General features: G+C 37.8%; 1 protein-coding gene across 6 annotated transcripts in view; it reads left to right on the forward strand.

Annotated features, from left to right (window-relative positions):
- Positions 1–15,825, forward strand: part of TMEM181 (transmembrane protein 181) — a 35,471-nt gene extending 19,646 nt beyond the window's left edge. For 3 of the 6 annotated variants that reach the window (XM_032983107.2, XM_042795720.1, XM_042795721.1), the window contains 13 exons: positions 590–709; positions 2,657–2,737; positions 3,714–3,813; positions 4,611–4,741; positions 5,308–5,399; positions 6,441–6,498; positions 7,165–7,267; positions 7,365–7,416; positions 8,107–8,189; positions 9,304–9,393; positions 11,035–11,101; positions 11,308–11,334; positions 12,053–15,825. In XM_032983107.2, coding sequence (XP_032838998.2) covers positions 590–709; positions 2,657–2,737; positions 3,714–3,813; positions 4,611–4,741; positions 5,308–5,399; positions 6,441–6,498; positions 7,165–7,267; positions 7,365–7,416; positions 8,107–8,189; positions 9,304–9,393; positions 11,035–11,101; positions 11,308–11,334; positions 12,053–12,131 — 1,083 coding nt within the window. In that variant the 3' untranslated portion in view covers positions 12,132–15,825. The remainder of the gene's footprint in view (positions 1–589; positions 710–2,656; positions 2,738–3,713; positions 3,814–4,610; positions 4,742–5,307; positions 5,400–6,440; positions 6,499–7,164; positions 7,268–7,364; positions 7,417–8,106; positions 8,190–9,303; positions 9,394–11,034; positions 11,102–11,307; positions 11,335–12,052) is intronic. The other 3 variants (XM_032983109.2, XM_042795722.1, XM_032983110.2) reach the window with 2 other exon arrangements.
- The last annotated feature ends 9,546 nt before the right edge of the window (positions 15,826–25,371 follow it).

The following is a 25,371-nucleotide window of genomic DNA, read 5'->3' on the forward strand; positions in this document are numbered from 1 at the left end:
ATCCCAAACAGCTTCTCCAAATGCAAGTCCTGTAGGAAGGGCATAGCTGAAGTTTTTTGTGATGGGCATATAGGGTAAATAAAATGTTTTATTTTTATATATAAATGCATACTATGAAATCTGCAGAAATTAAAGAACAGTGTTCTGTTAGATTTAATTACACACAGCCAAGAGAACAATATGCTTGGGTTTTCTCTTTCCTCCTGTTAACTTTTAGAAATTAGTTAATACAAAGTAACCCCATCTCACAATCCAATGACCTGGAGAATGACCTGGAGCTTGACTGACACAGTTATTCAGATCCTCGCTGGTGCTGCGAGCAGTTGATTTCACCACCTCAAGTGAAAAGCTAGTCTTGTTTATTGGTTCAACCTTTGATCCTGCAGTTTGGCTTTATCAGTTTCTGATCTCTTTCAAGAAATTCTTTGTCTGCAGGTCTTGTCTGACTGATCAAGATTGGTAAGGCATATAATAAATGTCATCAATATCTGACCATTTAGAAACCAATTCTCCAACCTATACTAACAGTGCATATTCTGGAATAAATTGAAGGCTTTTACATACTATTCTTCACTGTATGTGTTCACAGAAATGCAGTGAAATCATTGTTGCTCACCTTGGCTACCTGAACTACACTCAGTATAACATATTTGTTAGCTTTGAAGACCTAAATAAGTTAACATACACCATCCAGAACATTACTTTCACAGTAAGTATAAAGTTTTATACTAGCAAAAGAAATCTCTTTTATTACTAATGCAGTAGAAGTCTGCTTTAACTGTGATAAAAAGTTAGCTCATTTTTGAAGATAAACATAAAGATATATGATGACTAATTTTTCTGTCACTACTAATGTCAGAACAATTATAGCATTTGCTGTTAATAAGGGTCTAGGCCAATTTTTTTAACTCTATAAGGAAAAATTTTTCTTTCAGAACCACGAAGGCTGTTTTCTGGAACAGATAATTTTAGTCTAATTCCTGGGAGATATTTTTAACAGTAGTCAAGCTAGACTAGAACATCCAGTTTTCTGCACTTGCTTATGTTGCCTCTAAATCTTGATATCTTTTTCAGCCTTTCCAGTAGGTGTATCTGAATTAGCAAGATTTCTCCAGACTTTACAAAAGTATGGGCTTCAAAGATTTAACAAACTCAAAGAAAAATTAAGATCTATTTTTTTTTTGACTGTGCTTTTGAGGAAGAAAAGAATGTTTATTCAGCTAATATAATCAGGCTAATAAAATAATTCACTAAAATAATCCCTAGTGAAATAACTAGCTCAGTTCAGAGTGCTAAAGATTGCTTATAAAACACTTACATCATCTGTGTGTGGTGATTGGCTCCAGAAGGATATTTAGAAACATTTTCATTGGGAGAAAATTAAACTAAACCAAATTTATAATACAGATTACTATGGTATATTCTACCTGTATGCAACATTCAGTATGTCAGAGCAGGTAGCAAGCAAAAATCTTACTGTAAAGCAAAAGTAGTTTTTATATACAAAATTAACTTTCTGAATATTAATATTTGTAATATTCTAGTGCATAAAGTGCATCATCAAAAATAAGATCTAAGGGGAAAAAAAACCCAAACTCACAAACCAGTTGCTTAGTTCTGGATTTCAAACAGGACAAAATGTTGGAGCATTTACAGCTGTATGGTTTATTATCCTGCTTTGCAGGCTGCCTTTAAGGCAGACTTGTGTGCAAAACCAAAAAACCCAAACCTAAAGCCCTGTTTTCCCGCAGCAAGTAAAATTGTCAATTTATTTCATCATTACAATGATTTATGGTGATCTCAGTTGAAATCACAGATTACATTTTGTATAATGGGTTTCTTTACATATAATTTTCATTCTGTATTTACAAAAAGACAAGACAGTGGCTGATAGATTTAATATGTTGCAAGATAAAGCTTCTTGTTTAGATGGGCAGAGCGTATGTTGTACCAGTGAGTTTACATTTCAAAAGTGGCTTCAAAAGAGAAACATGCCAGGTATGAGAGAAATTGTCAACAGAGCAGAGTTTATGCAAACTGACATGTTATAATTAATATTTGTGCCCTTCTAATAGTTAGAGAATAAGAAGGAGCTTTTCCTCCTTAACCTGTGAAAGAAGTTATTTTTGGTTAGCTCATTTATTCTTCCCTTACTTGATTTTCTTTTTCCCACTTCTGAAACAAGAGAGTAAGCTTTAAGAAAACAAACCCTTTACAGGAAGCATGCCTGTGCCTTATCAACCTCTTCATAATCAATTTATATATCTGACCTTGGTAATAAAGAACAACATACTGGTTTTACTCAATTATTGGCATTCAAACTTTGAATGAAAGTGCAATTGAAATTAATGAAGAATATCCTTTTTGTCCTGAGAAGTGCTTTAACATATGACAGCACACTGAGTATGTTACAAGGTGGCAGTGTAAAAGAAAAGCAAGGATATTGGGATGCTTTGGCTATCTTTTCATCAGATAGTTCCATGGGTGTGAATTTATCTTTGTCTTTCCATGGTGACATGGTGGAATTTGGTTTTACCTTTAAATTTTGAAATGCCAGAGAACTTTTCAGTATCTGAAGAAAGAGCTAATTTTTAATGTCATATATACCTTGTCAAAACATTGTTCACTGGGCTATTTTTTTTCTGTTTTCTTGTAGTGGAAGACCTACAATCCAACTTTTTCACAAGTGGAAATATGGTTCCGATTTGTCTTTGTAGTTCTTACTTTTATGGTCACGGTAAGATTTTGTTTCAGTTTTCCTGGAGTATATGATGTAGACAGCTGATAACATTGCTCTGTAGTACTGTTGAGTTACTTAACCCCAGGCAGCAGAGTTATCACTGAATGGGTGTAGAAAATATTTCTAAAATATTTATGTAGTTGCTGCTTTTATGTTTTTACAAATGGTATTGAAGGGACATTAAGAAAATAGGATAAATGGGGAAACGTGTTTTTTCTAAACTCCGATTTTTAATTGAACACAAAGAATCTTGCTTAAACAAAGGAAATTGTGATTAGATGCTAGAAAAAATATTTTTTTGCAGTGCACGTAGGCTCAGACATTGGAATGGGATGCTCTGAGTGTGGGCTCTCTGTCGCTGAAAATGAGCAAAACTTAGTTGAATATGACGTTGATCTAATTTAAAGTTGTCACTGCCCTGAATGTGATGATGTGACAGATGACCTCCAACCTAAATTATGCCACAATTTAGATTATATCTCTCCTCTCCAACATGATTTGGCCCCTGGAAAGGAAGTGTTGGGAAAAAAAAACCCATAAAATCTAAAATGCAGAATTTTCAGAGTAAGGACACTAAAGCACTGAACACTTGCATAAAACTTTTCTCACATAGATGATGTCACTCAGCAGGTAGCTATGAATGTGATAGGGAATCTGCTTTTTAAAAAGTGAGTTTAAGTGGATGTTGTTGGTAGTGCGTGATCAGAAGTTGGGCAACATTTTTTCGTACACTGTTGATTTGCGCGGTACCAGCTGGTTTCCCTCTCAGTTTGCTTGAGATATTAAGTAATTTGCTTTGGGGTAAGCCAGCAAATTTGAAACAGAAGTAGAAGCTAGATGTGTCTCCTGTTACAGTGTTCTCAGTGGCAAAGACCTTGTGAAATAGCCTTTGCAATGTGCTGTGTTCTCTTTACTCTGGTAAAACCATTAAGGCTGTATTCCTTCCTTACAAATTCTTGTTGTTGTTTTATAGTGTCTGTTTGCACACTCCCTGCGGAAATTCTCCATGAGAGACTGGGGTATTGAACAAAAATGGATGTCCATCCTCCTTCCCCTCCTGCTACTTTACAATGGTACTTGCATCCTGGAGTTTTAAGAAAAGTTTTGTTGTTTTTTGGTTTTGTTTTGTTTTTTTTTTTTTTTTTAAAAAAAAAAAAAAAAAAAAAAGAGCTCAAGAGAGAGATAGAGAAGGCAGAATGGAATTTGGCCTTGAACTTACAAGCAGCTATTTATAAGGCTTCAGAAAACAAATTTTTAAAAAACCCAACCCTTTTGAAGTGTATCAAATTCGAGGGCATAATGAGTAGGTGGATTTCATTCTTTCAGTCATGTGAATGTCAACTCTATTTCTTTAAAGCTCTGATTGGAGTAGGTGGCTGCAACCATACCAAAACTTTCATATAGTGACATGTAAATGCAATTTCTGTTTGTCTGCTAAGTCTTACTTCTTCAGTTTTCAGATACTCGCACTTTAGTTAAAAATGGATGCTACTTTTAGTTTAGTAAACCACATAAAGTTCTAGAACTCTCTAGCAGTACCAAAAGAATATTTGCCTTGCAGTCATTGTATGGTAGTGGTTTAGGTCATCACCAAAACCAGTGGTTTAGTAGAACGTCTAATAAAACCTGAAATCTAGAAATGTTGGCAACCATTTCAGATTATTTCTACAGCACAGATGAATGCTGCTGGAGGCACCATTTTCTTTGTAGATCACTTTAAGATACATCAATTTAAATTTCATTTACTGGTGTAATTTGAAAAATATGGGTTTTTTTGCTCCTCTGAAGATACATTCTGCTTTACCTTTCATAATGGAAATGACTGTGTTTTTTCCCCTCTGTTTAACTTTTTCTTCTTGTTTTGTTACAGATCCATTTTTCCCCCTTTCTTTTCTGGTGAACAGCTGGTTTCCTGGAATGCTGGATGACCTATTCCAGTCACTGTTTCTGTGTGCGTTGTTGTTGTTCTGGCTTTGCGTCTACCATGGTATAAGAGTACAGGTAAGGGTGCAACATTATCTCCTACTTACTGAGAAGACTACTTGTTTTTCCAGTTCTCTCAAAAGGTGACAAAAATTAAACCAAATTTTTAAGAAAGAGAAATTTATTTTACTCTTGAAGTACAATGTGACACATGAAGCTTTGCGGTTAAAATGATTTGTGGTGAACTACCTTGTCTTGACACTACCGTGCCTAAATGATGTATATGGGATAGTCCTCTATTGCAAGAGAGTCTTCAGAATTATGATGCCATTATGCTTTGTTCTTGCTTGAAGGGTTTTGTTGTTGTATATGGTGGTTGATTGTTTTTTAAACCACTTTAAAATACTGCATAAGATAAACATGAATTCTGGAGCATATTCCTATATTTGCAGTATCTATAAATATGATGCTCCAAAAATTCTGCATCTTATTAACACCGATGATGATACAATTTTATGTCTTCTGTAATCACCTGTGTGGGTTAAAAATACAGAAGGCAAGTCTCTTAATCTAGTTCATGTCAAGAATGAATGAAAACTCAAATGTGGGTTCACTTCTTCACCCCACTATTGTTTTCTCAACAGGGGGAAAGGAAGTGCTTAACTTTCTATCTGCCCAAATTCTTCATTGTTGGACTATTGTGGCTGGCCTCTGTTACACTGGGAATATGGCAAACGTAAGTAATTTAAAATTTAGTGCAAAAGGAATGAGCTGAGAGTGTTCAAAGAATGAGAAGATTGTTTATAATTAGTGGTATCTGCTTATTAATGCTCTGTTTGTGATGTAGGAATGGAGGTCAAATTCTTAAATCTTTCTGTTTTGCAAATTGTTACTGATTTGAAAACAGAATTCCCCATGGATGATGTAGCAGCATGCAATTTTATAAATCAGAGATCTAGAAATCACTACTTTGTCAATATGTTATGGTTCACTACAATATTCCCTCTAGCACTTTGTCTGAATTATCTTTTAGTATTTGAAGCAACAGTTTCTCTGTAGTTAACTATTACACAGTTTGACCAAAGTTTCTCAATATATTAAACCTGCACAACTGGTATTGACACTGCTTAGTGAAGTTATGCTCTATCTCCTCAAAACTCAGTTCTTTTGCTTGGCTTATTGTTTATCTCTCTTTTTTTTTTTTTTTTTTTTTTTCCCGAATTTGTTGTATTTACATAAAGGTATCACTATTCCCCACCTAGAAAACTTCCTCAGTTTTGGTACATTTGTAGTGTCTAAACCATTTTGGTCTCAAGTGTTTGCCTCTTACTTTGTTTCTCAGAATGCAGTGCAGTTGCAGGAAATGCTCAGCTAATGCGCTATCAGCAGAATGGCTTTTACCACAGTTATTTCTTAAGTATAATTCTTATCACCAAGGATAAAATTTAAACACCAAATCCTGAAGGCTTATAGAAATTTACAAGATTATACATTTCCTAAAAAATAAGTGGTGAGATTAGCCATGTTCACAACTGAAATCCTCCTGTTCCTTCAAAATTGGGTTTGCGAAGGAGGATGTTATGTACTGTAAATTGTGATGGCTCCATTAGAATCAATGGCTTTGCACCAATTTATACAACCAAAGCCTTTAGCTATAAACTCTGTATAGTAACTTTAAACCTTTTATTTGTTAGTGGTTTTCTTGGTCAGTATGGCTTTTTGACCTTGTCTTTTGTAATGGTGTAAGTACCACTTTTTCATTTTGAATCTTTTCCAGTGTTAATGAAGTACATGATCCTACATATCAATACAGGGTTGACACAGGTAATTTCCAGGTAAGTCGAAAATGTTTTCTTGCTATTAAATTGTCAGGTGGAGCTAGACAATACGAGGAGGTGAGATTTGTTCTATTAAAATCTCTGACACAATTTAGAAAACAGCAAATGCTGGTCAGATGGTCTTATTCTGACTAGGGTACTTTTGCATTAAATCATGTGTAGGCCATATTGAGCTCCATCCCAATGAGAAAGAAGAGTAAATTGACTTGCAAATCTGGAGACTCGATACCACAAGTTTAGTCATAGACTCATAACTGTTGGGATTGAGAGAAAATGTTTTAAGCCTCTTATTAAATCAGTTTTGTACATCTTTAGTTCTGCCAAGATCCTCTGTCCTAGTAAATTTCAGACTTTCTCATTGTAAAGGAAGATCTGATTTATATGGGTCCTTGTATTGTTCTCAGGAGCTGTGTTTTTAGCAAATCATTGAGATTCAGCTCACTGAACAAAATGATGACTTCTATTAAACATCCTTTCTTTACATTCCCCAAAAACCTACCTTGATGTATAGCCATCGTCATCTTGTACTTCCTTTCATGAGCCTACTTTCCCTGAATAAATGGACCATTTTATGATGTGCTTTGGGAAATAACGACTTCTATTGAGGGAAGAAGGAACAGACCAAATCTTGTTAAATAATACAAACTAACCCTCTTCTTATAGGGAATGAAAATCTTCTTCCTTGTGGTGGCAACCACATACATTCTCTACCTTTTGTTCCTGATAGTGAGGGCATGCTCAGAACTTCGTAACATGCCTTATGTTGGTAAGGAATATTTCTTTTGATTCCTCTCCAAACAGGCTCACTTCTTCTTAGATATAGGTGTAAATTCACTATAACAACTTTCCTCAATCTTTTTCAGATCTCAGGTTAAAATTCTTGACTGCATTAACCTTCGTAGTGCTTGTCATTAGGTAAGGCTTTTCAAAGTACATTTCTAAGTACTGTCACTTTTATAACCTTTTTTTTCAGGGCTTTGAATAGATTTTGTTGATAATAAAATTGTCAATGAAACCGAGAAATATCTTTTGATATGATTGTTATAGCAAGCATTTATTCATTTTTTAACCCTTCTTGAGGCTTTTAGAGCTAACAGTAATTTCCATTACCACAGCAATACACTGCAGGATTTAGAGGTTCACCTAGCATAGATGTTTTCTGTACTGCTGAGTGGTCTGCAGTGCACCAGTCAACTCTTTGGGAGCTTTGTAAGCTTCACTTAATCAAAGCAGAAGCTTAGAACTAGTTTCTTAGATTATTGTTAGTATCTGTCTCTTCCACTCCAAGCGGTTATATCAAATTACTGTTGACTCTCGGACTGTCTGTAGTGGATGAAATCTGAGGGAAATAGACCTTGTTTGTTGGTTTTGGTTGTTTTGTTTTGTTTTTTTTTTTTTTTTCTTCTGCTTTATTCAGTTGACTGCTGACTTTTAAGCACAAAATAATCATTCTTAATTTACAACTGTGAAAGCAAATGTGTCTTAAAATAAATGATCAGCATGTTAACATAATTATTTTTGTCATATACTCTTCTCTCAAGCTACCATTTCAATTTTGTGGTTTAAAGACACACTACACTGATATGCTTTAATTTTTTTCCACAGCATTGTTATACTCTACCTACGTTTTGGAGCACAAGTTCTACAGGACAACTTTGTTGCTGAGCTGTCGACTCATTACCAGAATTATATCCTTGTGTTGTGATACTACTCAAGCAGGAATGTTAATCTGTTTTCATGGAGAAGGTACTTAAAAATGATGTACCTAAGGACTGAGACCTTTGATTTCTAGGTGGGCTGTTGAAGTTCAATCTGTTTTGATCAAGGTTTCATGTCAGCATTTTGTGGTGGCTCTTCATAAAGACTATGAGCTGAGACAGTTTCAGTCTAATTTGTTTCCATCACATAAATCACAACTGCATTTGATACTCTTCAAAAGGAATGAAGGCCTAGATATGCATGCACTCAAGTAATTTTAACAAATTACTGTGGCAAATCTGGCTGTATTTGGTGCATGAATTCAGTTTGCCATATACTTATCAGTTGGCATGGAGCGTACCAAAATATTTAAGAAATTAATAGTTCAGAAGTCACTGGAAATGCATTTGTGTATTGGGGCAAGTCTCCATGTGGAAGGGGTCATAGCAGAGAATTTAAGTGACTTGAGAGAGACTGTTTCTGATGTCTGTTAGCAACAGGATTACAAACAGTGTTTCTGGACCTGAACCATGAGATCCTAGTTCATTTGACTTTCTGAAAGTACGCCGTGACTGCAACTGCTCCAGATACTGATAAGTTTAGATATGTGTTGGGAAATAGTAGAAAACAATATGTAAAGCCTTTAGTGTTTTTCCAAAATGATAGCAAGAAGCCATCTTCAGAGTTCTATCTATAGATAGTCCTCTCTCCTTCCTTCACAATTGCTGTGCCAAGGAAGAACTTTTTTAAAAATAAAACAAAACAAAAAAAAACAACACCCCAACACCCCCATTACTCAGCTTTCTTTTAGCACTGAAGGCAGAACTATTCAATTTATCCTGCACTCCACCACTCAACAGTAGTCCTTATCTCAGCGTTACTCATGTTAAAGCTTTGTCTTCAGTGGGAACTTTACTTTGAAATAGCTTGAGTACATTAGTTGTCACAGAATTTAAAACATGCAGTTTTGTTTAGCCATTCATGCTCTCAAACTTTAGCAAGGTAAACATTCTTTCCATTGAAACAGTTTATGGTTGGTTGGGTCTTGTTTCCAAAGTTAATATGTATAGAGTTATACTGAGCAATATCCTTGACACTTACTACCAGCAGAATTCTTATCATTTTATGGTTTATTGAACTTTTATCTCTACACATTAGCCTTCGTGTATTCACCCTCAAAGAACGCACTATATGGTAAGTGTAAACAATTGTCTGGCAAACTTAGATGACAGGAGCTGGCATATTAGCAGATACTGTGTAACATCTTTATATTTTGGTTTTCTTCTTACTGTTTCAATTTGCTTTAACATAAGCAGAAGCTGCACTGCTCCTGAGCAAATTAGTATTGGAAATACAAAGCATCACATAAAATCCATACAACTGATTAGCTAGACTTGAATTCTTATACACTTAGATCAACTCTATAGTCTAGATGATGTTTGCATATAACGCACTAACTTTTGCACTGACTTACAGACAATCATTAAGGAGCAATAATACTTCATTTGTACTTTGTTCTAACAAAGGTTAATATATTGGTGTGCTGGCAAACTGGACTCTGAAATAGGTTCCACGCTGTTGGAAAAGTAGGAGTGAAGCTGATCTCTGACACGGGAAGAATTTTGGGGAACATGCTCTGTTGAGAGGGCTGCACTGGGCCCATGTCAGGGGAGATAAAGGGCTGAATCAGTGGCACTTCCGTTTTTGCATTCCTACGTAGAGGATATAATCTGACTCACACGATGATTTATAAAGTGTTATCTCTCTCTGACAGATAACGATCTGTAAAATAAATATTTGTACTGAGTGCATTCTCTGTTTTAAGCATTGAGTTTAAAATATAGAACCATAGAACAGCCCAGGTTGGAAGGGACCTGGAAAGATTATGTGGTCCAATCTTTCACAGGAAAGGGAGCCTAGATGAGATTATCTAGCACCCTGTCCAATCACATCTTGCATGCTGACGTTACACAGGAGGAAGGCACTAAATTATGGAGCTGGTCCTTTCTCTAAACCACTTAGAGTTGAGAGGGATGAAATTTACAGAAAAATGTTATTTTTCCATTAAGAAAGACAAGAGAAATGTCTGGTTGAGCATAAAGTTAAAAACTTGCTGTTGGGTTGCAAGAAGTTTTGGGTTGCAAGAAGTATTACTTTCTAAAAGGCAGAAAGTAAAAGACTGCCATGAAAAAGATGTTTATGGCAAATTGCTGGATTGAATTTTACTTGTGTGTAATTATGAGCTGCAGCTAAGCAGCACAATTATGCAAGAAATGAAGGCCTTAAAACAAGGTAGAGGGAATTGTCATAAATAGCCAATAAAAGGTTTGTTTTCTTTCATCTCTCTATAAAGGTATAAGTCCTTCATCTATTTCAAGGATGAAAAATAACTCCATACAAGGGATTACAACTTTGGTCTACTATATTTGTAGCTTAGAAATAACCAAGAAGTTAAAGAAGTCTGTGCTTTTAAAATACATATAAGCTTTTGAATAATGATTAAGAATAATGAGGTCTTAATTACTCTGATGTGCAAGTTGAAACAATATGACATAGGAAACTGCACAAGGGAGGAAATCCACTTATACAACATGGAGAATATCTATCTAAAAATGAATTAGTTATGTCATCTCCTTAACTCTTAAGAATACCGTGGTGTTATGGCTGAAGGATGAAGAATTTCAAGGAGAGAATTCCAGTTCAGATATAGTTTTGTTGAACTGTATATATGACTGCCTTGGAAGTTATGGAGTCTGTTGCTCCAGTGTTGGGTGAGAACTACAGCCACATTTCTATATGTAATGTGTTAAATTAACCGTTTTTTGTATCTTTCAGAATCACAGTTGAAAGACAATCCTGCTTTTTCTATGCTGAATGATTCAGATGATGAAGTGATCTATGGGTAAGATTATAAAATACCTATGGAGAGTTACTTCTGCTGTGTTATTTTTGTAATGTTCTCTTCCATATTCATGAAATAAGTGAAGGATTTGTAGGTTGTTAGTGAAAGTATTCTGCCTAAAGAACAGAAATATAGCCTTATTCTGAAACAGAAATGCAATGAGAATACATGTTATTTTGTTTTTTTCTTTTTTTGGTTTCTAAAAGGGATTGTCATGACACCGATACAGACAGGTAAGAAAGTATTAGGATGCTGGTAGGTCACGGAGCGAAGGCAGGAAGAGCTGTGAAAGGAGAGGATTTCCTTTTAAACTGGGAAGGATTGCAGGAGTCTGGCGGAGTTAGCAGAGGCAGCTCATATGTAAATGCTTCAGTGAAGGAGAATGGCTCTTCTTAAGTGTCCACCACTTACTGAAATAAAAATAATTAAATCTAGCAAAGCTTCCTGGACTTGTGTAAGCTTATGTAATATGAGAATTACAGCAGCACTTAAAACCCATCCTCATCAGATGTCTCAGTGCTAGACACTGAACACACACATTATCTGTCCTTGATGTTTTCACCTGTTACCAAAGACGCTGACGTGGCTGGAACAGTGAGGATGGGATTAATACTGCACTAACCTGAACAAGCTTGTGCTAGACTAGCTGTATGCATTGTCTGAGATAGCTTGCCTTTGTTTAGTTAGATAAGCAGTGGTAGTACTGGCTTGCTTCCATACAAATCCTTTGAAAAGTGGCCTGTAGTTACTGGAATAACTCTTATTAAGCATCATCCTCTGGAGAGAAGTCATATATATTGTTCATAGCCCCAACAAGGAAGGAAAACAGATACCAGCTTCTTAGCCAAGTAACAATTTGATGCCTCGATGTACTTTAGAACTTTCCTGTTTATTTTGGACTTCCTATCTGAACACCATGTTCAGAAGTTTTAACAAGTATCTGTTTCACAGGAGTGACTATGAAGAAATGCCACTTCAGAACGGCCAAGCTATTAGAGCCAAGTATAAAGAGGAATCGGACAGTGATTGATGTGGATGTAGACAGACTTGTCCAGCTGCAATTAAACCAATTTTGAAGTTTTCCTACATGGAAAACTTCCTTGGCTTCCTTACAGTCTGCTGTCATCTGAACACCAACTCCCAGGAAGGACAACCTGCTTCTGTTTCTGTTTACAAAGTTAAAAGTGAAAAAAAGAATGCTTGAAAAGGTTGTGGTGAAAACTTAAAAACCCAACATTTTTACATGTCTTATGAAATGCCTGGTAGCAGGATGTCTGTAGACTAAAATCTTTAAGTCTATTTCCATTTAGAAGTGTCATTGATTATATGCTGATTTTAGAATTGCTTTCTTGCTGATTGGTTTTTATTTTGTTTGATTTTGAGGATTATGTACAGCATACTGTCTTTCATCAGCTGCATTTGTGTTAGCTCCATTGTATATTGTCCACTGCTGTACGAAGTGCCTCATTTCCCTTTCAATTTTCTACCTTAGTCTTTTGAGCTGGAGGCAGGGAATGAAGTGTGTTAGGATTTTCTCTCTCTCTCTTTTTTTTTTTTATGCAAGAAAACATAAGCTTTCCATTCTTCCTTCCAAGAAGTGATACAGACTTAAGACCATTTTTAAAATTCATTTAAATGAGTTTACTAGATTTGTAAGTGCAAGGTATGTGCAAATACTCAAGTTCCAGTGAGCCAAAATAGCCTCAGTGGTGCAAAAATTATTTGTATAGTGTGTGTTTCATAACATGCTTTATTGCCACAACAGAAGTGTACTGTTTTTTTTAAACAGCCCTTTCAAATAGAAATACTAGGCAGCAACAAATCAAAGTTTCACAGAGAATTACAATTTCAAATTTCCAAACATTTCATTTTTAGAGGTTTTTTCCTACGTCAGAATTTTTCCTTAACTTGTACTAATAGATAATCTACATTCTAGGACCAACCATAGTTGCTCATGTGTTGGACGTGCATGAGTTAGCTTTTGAGCATGTTCTGTGCATAGTTCAACTTGTTATACCACAGCCATTACCTGTACTGATTGGAACTTTCACTAGCACATTAGTGATTATCTGTATCCCAGTCTGTGCTGGAACAAAGTTACATGGGAATTAAGTATTCCTAGTACAATGCTGCTGCTTCTCTATTTAAAAATTGTTTTTTTCTTGTTCAGTTCTTTATTTAAATGGATGCTTTTTGTTTCTAACTACTTTTGTTTTCAGGTACTTGACCTGTCTGGAAGTATCTTTTTTTTTAAATGGATTTGTAACTGTGATTTACTCTTGAAAAATTTCTCTGCCCTGCTTCTCTTTTTGAGAAGTCTCTCAAAAGCACTGTTAACGTATTAGACAGAAAATGGTGCTGGCTTACACTAGGGAATTGTGCTCATCACTGAAATAGTTTAAGCAGAAAAGTGCAATGAAATCCTACTAGACTTGCTGCATTATATTGGGGAAAAACTACATTTGTTTTGCTTTGATGCAACAACTGTTCTAGACCATTCCCATTGCAATAACTTCCTGGTAACTGTTCAAGATCAGGAAGGGGAGACTTCCCAGGATAGCAGTTTGCTTAGAGAGGACCAAAGGAACTGCTTCACCTGGTTGCATCCTTGCTATCATAGAATAGTCCAGACTGCATCAGCGCTCTGCTAAAGGCAAGTGTGGTAAGATACTCTGTGTGTGTGAGGAAGAAACGTTTCTAAATTATATAGAGCCGTGAAATTCTTTGAGTGTATTTGAAATTTAAAACTTTCTGCATCAGGGATCGTTTATTTGTTAGAAGCCAAAGCATGATGGTATGGCTAAAGCAAGGAAACTGCTGGGGAGGAGGGGAAAGTTTTTCCCTTTAATTTCTTAATTAATTGGTGTCAGTTTAGAAGAACATATAGGAAAACGTTAAAGTAGTATTTCAAGTTAGTGTTGTTTGGGGGTTTTTTCAGTGAATTGTAGTAAGCTCTATCTTCTGCACTTCCTTTTAGACTTTTTTTTAGTATGAGAGATGATCTTTGGATCCTAAAAGCGGAGAGACCATTCTCATTTTTACTATTCCCCAGATGACTCTCTTGAGGCTTACAGCTGTTTGAATTTGCAGTCAGACATGGGAGCCAACTAGGCATCCCTTGTTACCCCAAATTCTTTTGATTTCCATTGGAGTAACAGGGGGTACAGGAATTAGGTCTTCAAAAATTTATACTTACATGATCCTTATATAGTCAGATCTTTTTGGCTCTGATATTAATTCTGTTCTAAATTGTTTTGATTTGACCAATGTGCAAAGTATACTGATGCTTCTTATCACAGTGTGAACTTGTAGTTACAGTTAACTCTGAAATACAGTGTCATGCTTTGGGATTTCATTAACTAAAGAAAATATTTTTAATCTAATTTTGAGATGATGATTTTTTCCTAAGATGTTCTCAGCCCATTTTACTTCCCTTTTGTTTGCATTAATTTTCTGTATCGCTACATTCAAAGTGGAAATAGGAAAGCTGAGAATGGGAAATGTGTACTTAAAGTACCTACCTCATGGCGAAAATAGTGACAAAATAGTTTCCTTGTTAATTTTCAGAGATTATATTTAAGCAATGTTTGCCATGCAAAATACCTTTGTATTTTGGAAGTGCTAGAGTGGTTGAACCACTGTCACATTGAATTCAATATACAGTAAAAAGGCAAAAGCAGTGAAGCAGATGAGGAAATAGTTCTGCTAGCAAGAAATCTGTTTCACTCCTATTTCCACAACTGGGAAGCAGAGACAGTATTTGAGGAATATTACACTATGGATTGTAAACAGCTTGGGAGCAGGTGGCGTAAATTCACCTGAGTAAAGTCTTGTAACCTAAGGGTGAAACAGAAGATATCTGGATAAGAAACTAGCCTGGCTTTCCTTTCATTACTGCTCAAGTAATTATTTCTGTCACTCATGGAACTACATAAAATGAGAAAAGTATACAAAAAGACCCCACAGCACACAGTGTTCCTGCTCTAAAGGAGATGCCGTCTATTAAATAACTGCAAGACCTCCATGTACACAACGATCAAGAGGAACTTTTAAGAAATCAGTGACCACTGAATGTGAGTCATTCATGGCAACCATTTCTGTAGTATTTGTGTTGAAAATGCAGTTGGTGTTGGAATTGGTTGGAAACTTTCCTAGCACCAGCAAGGAAGAGGAAGCATAAGGCTTAACAGCAGCAAGGAGCAGCTAGTGCAAGAGACCTGTGGCACTAACACTGGGGAAAAGGGGATGATGGTTCCAGCTAGGAAACACTTTGATCTGTTGCCTTTCTTTGAGCCAAAAGACAACTTTGCATCCACAGTCACCTAACTCTTCCCCCATTTCTTTTTGCTTATGCCAGTAATAAACTTTGCATTACTGTAAAACTTTTTTTAGAAGTTTGTAAATATGTAAAATGAAAATATGGAAAAACCGTGTACCAAAATGGTATAAAAATGTGTAAGATAAATGCTCTGTTTAATGAGAAGCTGTAATTAAATGCTGCTTTGAGAAAGTGTGCATGAAGAAGTGTTAAATATTCTATGTATCTAGAAGTTGTGTTAATGACAGCAAATTATCCATTTATGTTGGAAAACTTCATGCTAATGTGAAATATGAAGGAAAAACTAGTATTTTATTTCAAGCAAAAATTGGGCATTGGGTTTCCTGGAAGACTTCATGTGCATAATCATTGTTAAATATGTTCATAATAAAATTTTATATCTTTATATTGTATCTTGGTTTTATTTTCCTTCTAATGAATAAGTAACTGTACCCTTTTTGTAACTTACACATTTTCATTCTACATGTATTCTCTTATGCATATTTAAACTTGGTTAATTGCATAAGAACGGGATCAGGAGGCTGTGTCAGCCACATCATTTTGGGTTGGATTGGTTGGTGTCTTTTTTTTTTTTTTATTATTATTACCCTTCCTGGGCTAGCAGGTGGAAGGACAGGTTGCTAATTTTCCTAAGAACTACAGGAGCCAGTTTACAAAGCAGAACTGCCATTCTCAAGTGAGAAAAAGCCTGCTGTGATCATGCTGGCCATAAAACCTCCCGTGGTGAATGTTGGTGCCAGCTGTCTTTCTGCCGAATGCACACGTGTTGCTGTCAGAGGCCCCTGCCAGCAGAGTGTTCGTTCTCCCACTTACCCTGCAATGCTCCTTCCCCTCAGCACACTCTGGGCAGGGCTGCCTCACCTCCAACCCCCAGGCCAGGAATAAAAAGAGATTTAGAGATGGTGAAAATGCTGATGTCATTCATCTCCTCCTTATAGCTCTGTATCTTCCAAGAGTCTGCTTATAGCTGGTAGACTGCAAAAATGATCAGCATGTCACCCTCAAGGTGGGGTAGTGCTATTCCTTGTATAAACTCGAGGAGAGACTGAAATCTTATTGTGTCTGAATAAAACATGCAAACATCTCTGCACAAAGGGATCAGAGATGGTAGTGCTCATTTACCAGCAGCAGTCAACCCTGAAGCCATTTCCTTTAGGTTTTAGTGAAAATAGTTGATGGTGGAAGACAGGTCATGCTCATTTGTGGCAGTTACAGTAAATGATGACCCCTCACACTTCCCGCTCCACATCAGGGCTGACGTGCCCCTGCCCTCTATAGCTATAGTCATATGAAAAGCCACAGCAGTAAGCTAGAGACAGGAAACAGAGACTGACTCTATAATTACCTTCCTGAATGCATCAGCCCACAGTTTGTGCTAATTTTTGTTGGTTATTTTGTTTTGTTTTTTCACAGCCAATTAATTACTTAGAGCTAGGACTCTGCAAGCTCATCACCCTAATGCTTTACTTTGGCACTGAGATGAGCAATATAAAATCAGTAACTGTACAACATCAAGACAACATCAATGACTATAGCATTTTACAGAAAAGCCCTATCTTAACTGGGGGGGGGGCGGGACAGAGGGGACCAACACCCAAAAAAACACAACCCCCCTTCTGTACTCCTAAAACTGTTGCATCAGGAACATCAGTTATTGCTCACATGGAAAACAATCTATAAAACCATATCCACCTTTCTGTATCACAACTTCTGTTTTAACGCAACAGGGGTCTTTCCTCCCATACAGCTTTTATATTGACAAGCACCTCAAACATTTTTTTCTACAGTTCAGCACATGCATGAACCAACAAAACCAGCAAAAAAATCAAGGGATTTGCTAATATTAACATGAACAAAGGATAAGGGATGTCTGAATGCCTTGACCAAGAAGCTAAGTGTTTCTAGAAGTAAATACTGACTCAAAGTGCACAAAACTACACTACCAGCATCATTCTGGCACGATGATGGAAAGGAGATAAAGTATCCAACTATTCAGATTAAAAATTTCCTTAGCAATTGAGAGATCAAAGATTTGTTCATTTTATGCCAAGTTTCCCTCTCACCCCGATGACTATTTCAAGCACTTTACTCAATTTATTTGTTTAATAATGTATTTTTACAGGGGTTATATCAGTTCTGACATTAAATACTCAGCATTCTGTTTCTAGTCAAAGCCATGCTAAAACTCTTTCTGCTATAAATACGTAAGGTATGTACACTCGCTGTAGCCCTGTAGCACCCACTAGGACACAGGATAGAATAAAGTGGCTCACCCTGAAGGAGAAGTGTTTACAGAGATGTTCTGAAACTGGTACGCCAGCAGAAATACAAGCCTTACAGCTAAATTAAAAGTCTCAAATGTACCAAGTCCAAACCTGCTAATACAGATAACCTTTTTACCCTACTGACAGCAGAAATTGATAGAAAGAGGTTGAAGCCTTGCCTAGCACAGGATTTTCTACAGTCTGTCTGGATATGCTGAGTACAGTTACCACAGAGAGCATACACCCTTATGCACCCAGCACTGTGAAAAACAAATCCTCTACTGTCATTTGATTTTTCAGTCATATATTTTCAGATTATGGAAACATACTGTTGTATCAGCAGCCATCACATCCTGGACAGCTTTAGTTTTCAGAATCTGGCTCTCAACATTTGACAGGGATGCCTGAACATCAGCAAACGCAGGTCCCTCAGACTGACTGTAGCCCAGAGTACTCTCCTGTTCTTGCCCTGTAAGTAAATTCTTTCAACTTCACAAGCGGTGAGCTACTGCTTACAGAAGCAGCATAGCAGTTCACAGAAGTTGTCTGGAATTCACAGCATGCTCCCATTTCTTTAATTAGCTGACAAAGGAAACCTTACCCAAGCCTATGCTGAAAACCCATTTTACTTGTTTTACTCTGCAACTTCACCCTAGAATGCTGGAGACTTATTCACATTATTTAGTTGTATTGTTTTTGTAAGAAACTATGAACTAAGGGTATTGTTTATTGAAATTTATGTTAAGCTCAATGTAAAGGTTAGGCGGCAAAAGACAAAAAAAAAACTGCTTATGCAAATAGCTGCCAGACACCGCTTGTGTGAGACAAGATAACCTGTGAGACAAGATGACTGCGTGAGATAAGATAACCGCAATTGCTTACACAAACCAGATACTTGTGCAAGCAGAAGGGGGTACTGATCAAAGACAACCACGAATGTAAAAATGTATAAAAAGGAACTGTTTGAACTGATCAGTACGGCAGTTGGCGGAGCGCAGACTCCCCTGCCGTCCAGCGCTGTCTTTGCTCATATTCTACTTGCTATAATTAATAAAATTATAATTGGATTATGATCCATTGTGGTCTCAATTTATAACAATTTCATGGTGCCGTGACTCGGATAAGGAACGGTGGGCTTCTGTCCTCCGGGGAGGTGCCCCGCGGCAATCCGCGGCCCCGCGACTGATAGCCCACCCCATCCTTACCGACGAACCTAAATTCTAGAATAATGAGCAAAGGAGAAACCGGTAAAATCCCATAAAAATTCTGTGCACGGGAGTCCGGACGAAGACGCAGGATGCGTAAGTATATTGCGGATTTGTTCGCGGGTTTACCGTTCGGGCGGGATTGGGTTTCCTGCATTATAGCGAATGAGAGGTTCGATATACTGAACCAAGCGAGTGCGGACCCTTAAGTACTGCGTTTCCCATCTCCCGCGAGGGACTGGGCCAGGAACAAGGGGAGCAAGTGAGTGTGTGTTTGTGGATAATCCAGAAGATGGGGGCGAAGGGCAGCAAGCCTTCGACTCCCATGGGAAGGGTACCCACTGTACCTAAGAATACCCCTCTGGCATATATCTTAGACAATTGGAGATATTTCCCTGGAACACTAGGGAAAGATAAGCAGAAAATGATAGAATATTGTACTAAGATATGGGGAGGGAAGAAGATTTCTAAAAATGTCTTTTGGCCAGTCTGCGGGTCAGAAGAAGATTGGATAAGGCAACAATTAAATCTCTGGGTTAATAATAAAAAACCCCTTAACCCGGAAGAAAGTCAGTATGCGGGAGTGTGGCTAAAAAGACCGGGAGCTAGACTTTACCCGCTGAATGAAATAAAAACTAAACAAAAGAAAAAGAAGGAAGGGTTAGACGAAACCCTTCTAACCCCCCCTCCTTACATTTCCCCTCCTGCTCCCACAGCCCCTCCAGAGGTCCCCAGAGCGCCCACTCCCCCACCGGAGTCGGAACAAGAGTCTCCCCCTCCTCCTAGACGTGTAACTAGAAGCCAAAAAGGGGCAGCTCAGATGTACCCCCTAAGGGAAATACCCATGGGGGGACCTCAACCCGTGATCGGATATATTTCCGTACCCCTAAACTCGGCTGACCTATGAGATTTTAAAAGAACCGAGATGGGAAACTTAATTGAGGACCCACTCGGAGTGGCAGAAAGATTAAATCAATTTTTTGGACCAAACCTTTATACTTGGGATGAGATGCAATCTATCCTTGGTCAATTATTTACTACCGAGGAAAGAGATATGATTAGACGAGCAGGAATGAGACTGTGGGATGCTCAACATGCCCAGGGACCTCAAGCGGATATTAAATGGCCACTCCAAAGACCTAATAGGGATAATCAGGATCCGGTGCATAGAACTCATATGCAGGACCTGAGAACTATAGTAATTCAGGGAATTAGAGAAGCAGTACCCTGTGGCCAGAATATTAATAAAGCATTTAATGAAATGCAAAAGAAAGATGAGAGCCCTACTGAGTGGCTGAAACGACTGAGGAAAGCCCTTCAGCTGTATTCTGGGGTAAATCCAGACGACCCTTTAGGGCAAGCACTCCTCAAAACTCAGTTTGTGGCAAAATCATGGGAAGATATCAGAAAGTCTATGTAAGGCGAGAGGAAGAGAGCAGCAAGCGACAAGTAAAAATGATGGTAGCAGCGGTCAGAGAGGATCGTAAAGGACGAACTGGTGAACACGGATCTGCTGGAACGAAACAAGGGAACGTAGTAGTAAAGAAGGAACAGAGATGTTGTTTTTACTGTGGAAAGAAGGGACATATAAAGAAGAATTGCAGAGAAAGGATCAGGGATGAGGAAATATTGAAAACGGAATAGGAGAGCCAGGGGCTCTATATCTTAGGGGACCGGAGTCATCATGAGCCCTTGATAAAATTAAAAATAGGTCCCCATAAACAAGAGTTCACCTTTTTAGTAGACACTGGGGCTGAAAAATCGACTATTAAACAAATACCTGAGGGATGTAAAATTTCCTCGGAAAAAAAGTACAAGTAATTGGGGCAAAAGGAGAACCATTTAAAGTAAACAAAATCAAAAATGTGGTATTCGAAACTGAAAATAAATTTGGAATGGGTGAACTCTTGCTCGTCCCTGAAGCAGAATTTAATCTGCTAGGACGAGATTAATTGTTGAATTACAATTAGAAATTAAAGTGAAAAATCAAGAGCTAACAGTGTCTACTTATCCTTTGACCGTGGATGAGCAAAAACAAATTAACCCCGATGTCTGGAACTCTCCGGACACAATTAGTAGACTGGAAATCCCACCGATTAAAATCCAAGTTTCTGAACCCCACATACCTGTGAGGGTAAAGCAATATCCCATTTCCTTAGACGGACGGAGAGGATTAAAACCAGAAATTGATGGATTATTAGCACAAGGAATCTTAGAGCCTTGTATGTCACCCTTTAACACCCCCATTCTGCCTGTAAAGAAACCAAATGGGAAATATCGGCTCGTACATGATTTAAGGGAAATCGTTTAAGGGAGCACGGGGCGGCTAGGGTTAATCCCTTGCCGGGAAGTCCCAGCGGCAGGAATTCAAGGGGGGATGGGATTTGTGGATGTGCCGCTCACTAATGTAGAAGTGAGGGCGTATAAGAATGAATTTAGGAGGTTTTTAGAGGACCCTGTGGGGCTGTCAGAGAAGATTGATCAATTTTTGGGACCCAGTATATATATACATGGGAGGAGATGCAGTCGATTACGGGAATTTTTTTTTCTCTCCTGAGGAAAGACAGATGATCAGAACGGTTGGAATGTGGATATGGGAGAGAGAAAATCAGCAGGGGATACCCGGGGAAAGGAAACTCCCTGTAACCCCTCTGCAGTGGAATCAGAATGAACAAGAGCGGAGGAGAGATATGAGTGACTCTAGGTCATTATAATAAGTGTCTGGAGGAACTCCTGAGAGAAGCACAGAAAGTAGATATTAGGAAGGATGAAGAAAAGGCTAAAACTAAAGCTAAAATTATGATAACTGCACAAGAAGCTGTTAGAAATAAACACAAGAAATCTCAGACGGGAAATCACAATTTGAAACAGGCAAGGGAATGAAAGGGAAGGCGGAACCAAGAGGCACCACTGGCTAGGGAAATCACAAGGGAATGTTTTCATAGGGAATGTTTTCATTGTGGGAAGGGGGGGCATTATAAACAAGAATGCCCCCAGAGAATACGGGACCTGTTGGTGTTTGAAGTAACCCAACAGGATGAGGGTGGTAATCACTAGGGGTGTCAGGGACTCTACCTCCTGGGGGATATACCAACAGAAGAGCCCTTGATAAATTTGAAATTAAGACCCCAGGAGGAAGATTATGTAAAAGATACAACTTGGGCTGTAGGGGCTAAAGGTGAAGGGGTTTTTGGTCCCAGTTATAAAGAATGTGTTAATACAAGGGGAAGATCAATATGCTGTTAATGATTTGTTGTTAATGCCAGGGGTAGGATGTAATTTGCTAGGTAGAGATTTACAAGTGCAATTAGGAATAGGTGTGGTGCTGGGTGAAGGAAAACTAGTGGTTAAATTACTAGAATTATGGGAGGAGAATCAGGGAGGATATTTAGGAACCAGAGCATAACTGTTTGGATTTTATAAATTATCAAACGAAAATAAGAGAAGATCTGTTAAATAAACCTTTGCCCTATAGAGAAAAACTATTTATTGATGGGTCCTCTCGATGCCTAGAAGGAAAAATATTGGGTTATGTAATTATCGAGAGGCAGAAGATGGAAGTGTTTGAAAAGGGGAAATTACCTGCTGGGTGGTCAGCACAAGTCTGTGAACTCTATGCCCTAAAACAGACATTGGTATATTGAGAGATAAGGAAGGGACAGTGTACACAGACTCAAAGTATGCATTTGGAGTGGTCCACACATTTGGAAAAATATGGGAAGAAAGAGGGCTTATAAATACAAAAGGGAATGAGCTAGTACACGAGCGGCTGATCAGAGAAGTTTTAGAAGCCCTGAAGCTCCCCACAGAAATTGCAATTGTGCATGTGAAAGGACATCAGAGGGGAGCATCAATGGAAATAAGGGGGAATAATTTAGCAGATTAAGTAGCCAGAGAAGCAGCTACAGAATCATCATTGGTAGTTTTATTGGTAATAATACCAGGGGATTATGAGAATTTAGCCCCAAATGTCACAGAACAAGAAAAGGATATACTTAAAAATAAGGGGGGAAAAGATTCAGAAGGAAAATGGACTTTAGCAGATGGAAGGCAGATGTTAAACAAAACAAGATCATGAGAAATTCAGATCATGAGAAATTCTGTCATTAATACATTAGAAAATACATTGGGGAACACAATCACTTTGTGATCATTTCCTTAGACAATATGGGTGTATAGGAATATATATATGGTGGCTAAACAACTAGTTGATCGATGTTTGATTTGTTAAAAAGTGAACAAAAAGGTAATGAGATAAAAAAAAAAAAAAAAAAAAAAAAAGGGTGGCTGGGGAATAGGAGCTAGCCATACAAAGCCTCCAGGTAGACTTAACAGAGCTACCTTAAATACAAAGGTGGAAGTATTTGTTGGTATTAGTGGCTCACTTAACTCATTGGGTGGAAGCAATCCCCCACACCAAGGGCAATGGCAAGCATGGTATCCAAGGTGTTACTGGAAAACATTATCCCCAGATATGGATTAATAGAAAGAATAGACTTGGGCGGAGGAACATATTTCATTTTAAAAAAATTATACAACAGCTATCTGAAGCCTTAGGGATCGAATGGGCATGGCACACCCCATGGCATCCTCGGAGTTCTGGAAGAGGAGAAAGAATGAATCAAACTTCAAAACAAACCTTGACTAAGTTAATGATTGAGACTCAGATGTCTTGGATTAAATGCCTGCCGTTGGCCTTATTAAGGATCAATACTCAGCCACGAACAGACCTGGGTATTTCTCCCTATGAAATGATGTTTGGATTACTATGTATGAGTAATGACAGGGATATTGTCATCCCTGAAGTAGGAGATCAGTATGTAAGAAAGTATGTAATAAGAATTGGTAACACTTTAATGAAACATTGGTAACACTTTAATGAAACTGAGAAAGAAAGGACTTCTGCCTCAAATATCACCATTGGCTTTTAATATCCACAATGTAAAACCAGGTGATTGGGTATTGATAAAAGTGTGGAAAGATTAATCATCAACTCCCGAGTGGGAAGGTCCATTTCAGGTGCTGCTGACCACCGAGACAGCGATCCGAACAAAAGAAAAGGGGTGGACTCTTGCCTCCTGAGGAAAAGGACCGGTGGAAAAGCCTCAGGAGTGGACTGTGGTACCATCAACTGACCAACTACAAGTCACCCTCAAAGGACTAAGTAAATTCATCAGGAGGGGATTGAATGACTCTTAACCAGTGGTTTGACTGGGTTTTTGACTGGGTTCAGAGGTAACACTGTGAAAATTTACTTATTCATTTACTTACTTGCTGTATAAGGAAACAAAAACAAAAAAAAAAACAGACAAAACCAAACAAAAAAAAACTGTCAGGGAAAAGCTGGCGTTTACCGAGCATTAACTGACAGACATGTTACAGAGTGGCTTTTGGTAACAGATTATGAGCATTTTGGATTCAATTAGGCATTGCTAGAAAATCAACCTAATTGGGTAATACCTTGTCTCGAGTGTATGTATGGATGTCATGAAGCGTGGGTTTTGTGTGAATGTGAAACGTGTTACCGGATGGGGTATTTCTTGCAGATGGAGAAAATTGTCTTATAACTGTATAGGGAAGGGGCATGAACTGTAACCTTGATTTACAGGGAAAAAGAGGTTAGTCCCCAGAATTTGTGATGTCCCTGAGAGTTGATGGGAGGACACTGTCAGGAAGTGCCAAAAATTTTGCTTTGCTTAGAAACAAAGGAAGTGGCTACAAAGGAGCTGCACTTGAATTGACTAACTCTTAACACATGGATTCGTTAAATAGTAGAGGGCAAGACCGGGTTAACCTCTGTGCTCGCCACCAGGAAGACTTGTATCTCAGCTGTGGGCTGCAACCCCATAGGCATGAGAGGTGGGAGCATATGTTATACCGGACCTCTGCTAATCATCCTGGTATGGTTTGCTTTAATAGTGGCAAATTTGTGCAGCAAGTGCTTTACTGTTATGTCCAACATCAGAGTGGCTTTGCTTTCCCAAAGACAGAAGGGTGGGATGATCTATTAGGAGCTTCCTAGTGGAAAAGATTGTTGTGAATGCGTTATGCCACGTGAAAACTATGATTGTAATTGTAAGGTATTATCTTGAGAGTGTTATGATAAATGTTGGAATTGTGGAAAAAGGTTTGTTTGCAGTGACGAAAATGAAAGTAGCATCTAATAAACAATAATAGGATAAAAGAAAAAGGGGGGATTGTAAGAAACTATGAACTAAGGGTATTGTTTATTGAAATTTATGTTAAGCTCAATGTAAAGGTTAGGCGGCAAAAGACAAAAAAAAAACTGCTTATGCAAATAGCTGCCAGACACCGCTTGTGTGAGACAAGATAACCTGTGAGACAAGATGACTGCGTGAGATAAGATAACCGCAATTGCTTACACAAACCAGATACTTGTGCAAGCAGAAGGGGGTACTGATCAAAGACAACCACGAATGTAAAAATGTATAAAAAGGAACT

This window comes from Tyto alba, unplaced genomic scaffold (genome assembly GCF_018691265.1).
Source record: "Tyto alba isolate M040663 unplaced genomic scaffold, T.alba_DEE_v4.0 Super-Scaffold_22, whole genome shotgun sequence".
In the NCBI taxonomy this organism is placed as follows: Eukaryota; Metazoa; Chordata; class Aves; order Strigiformes; family Tytonidae; genus Tyto; species Tyto alba.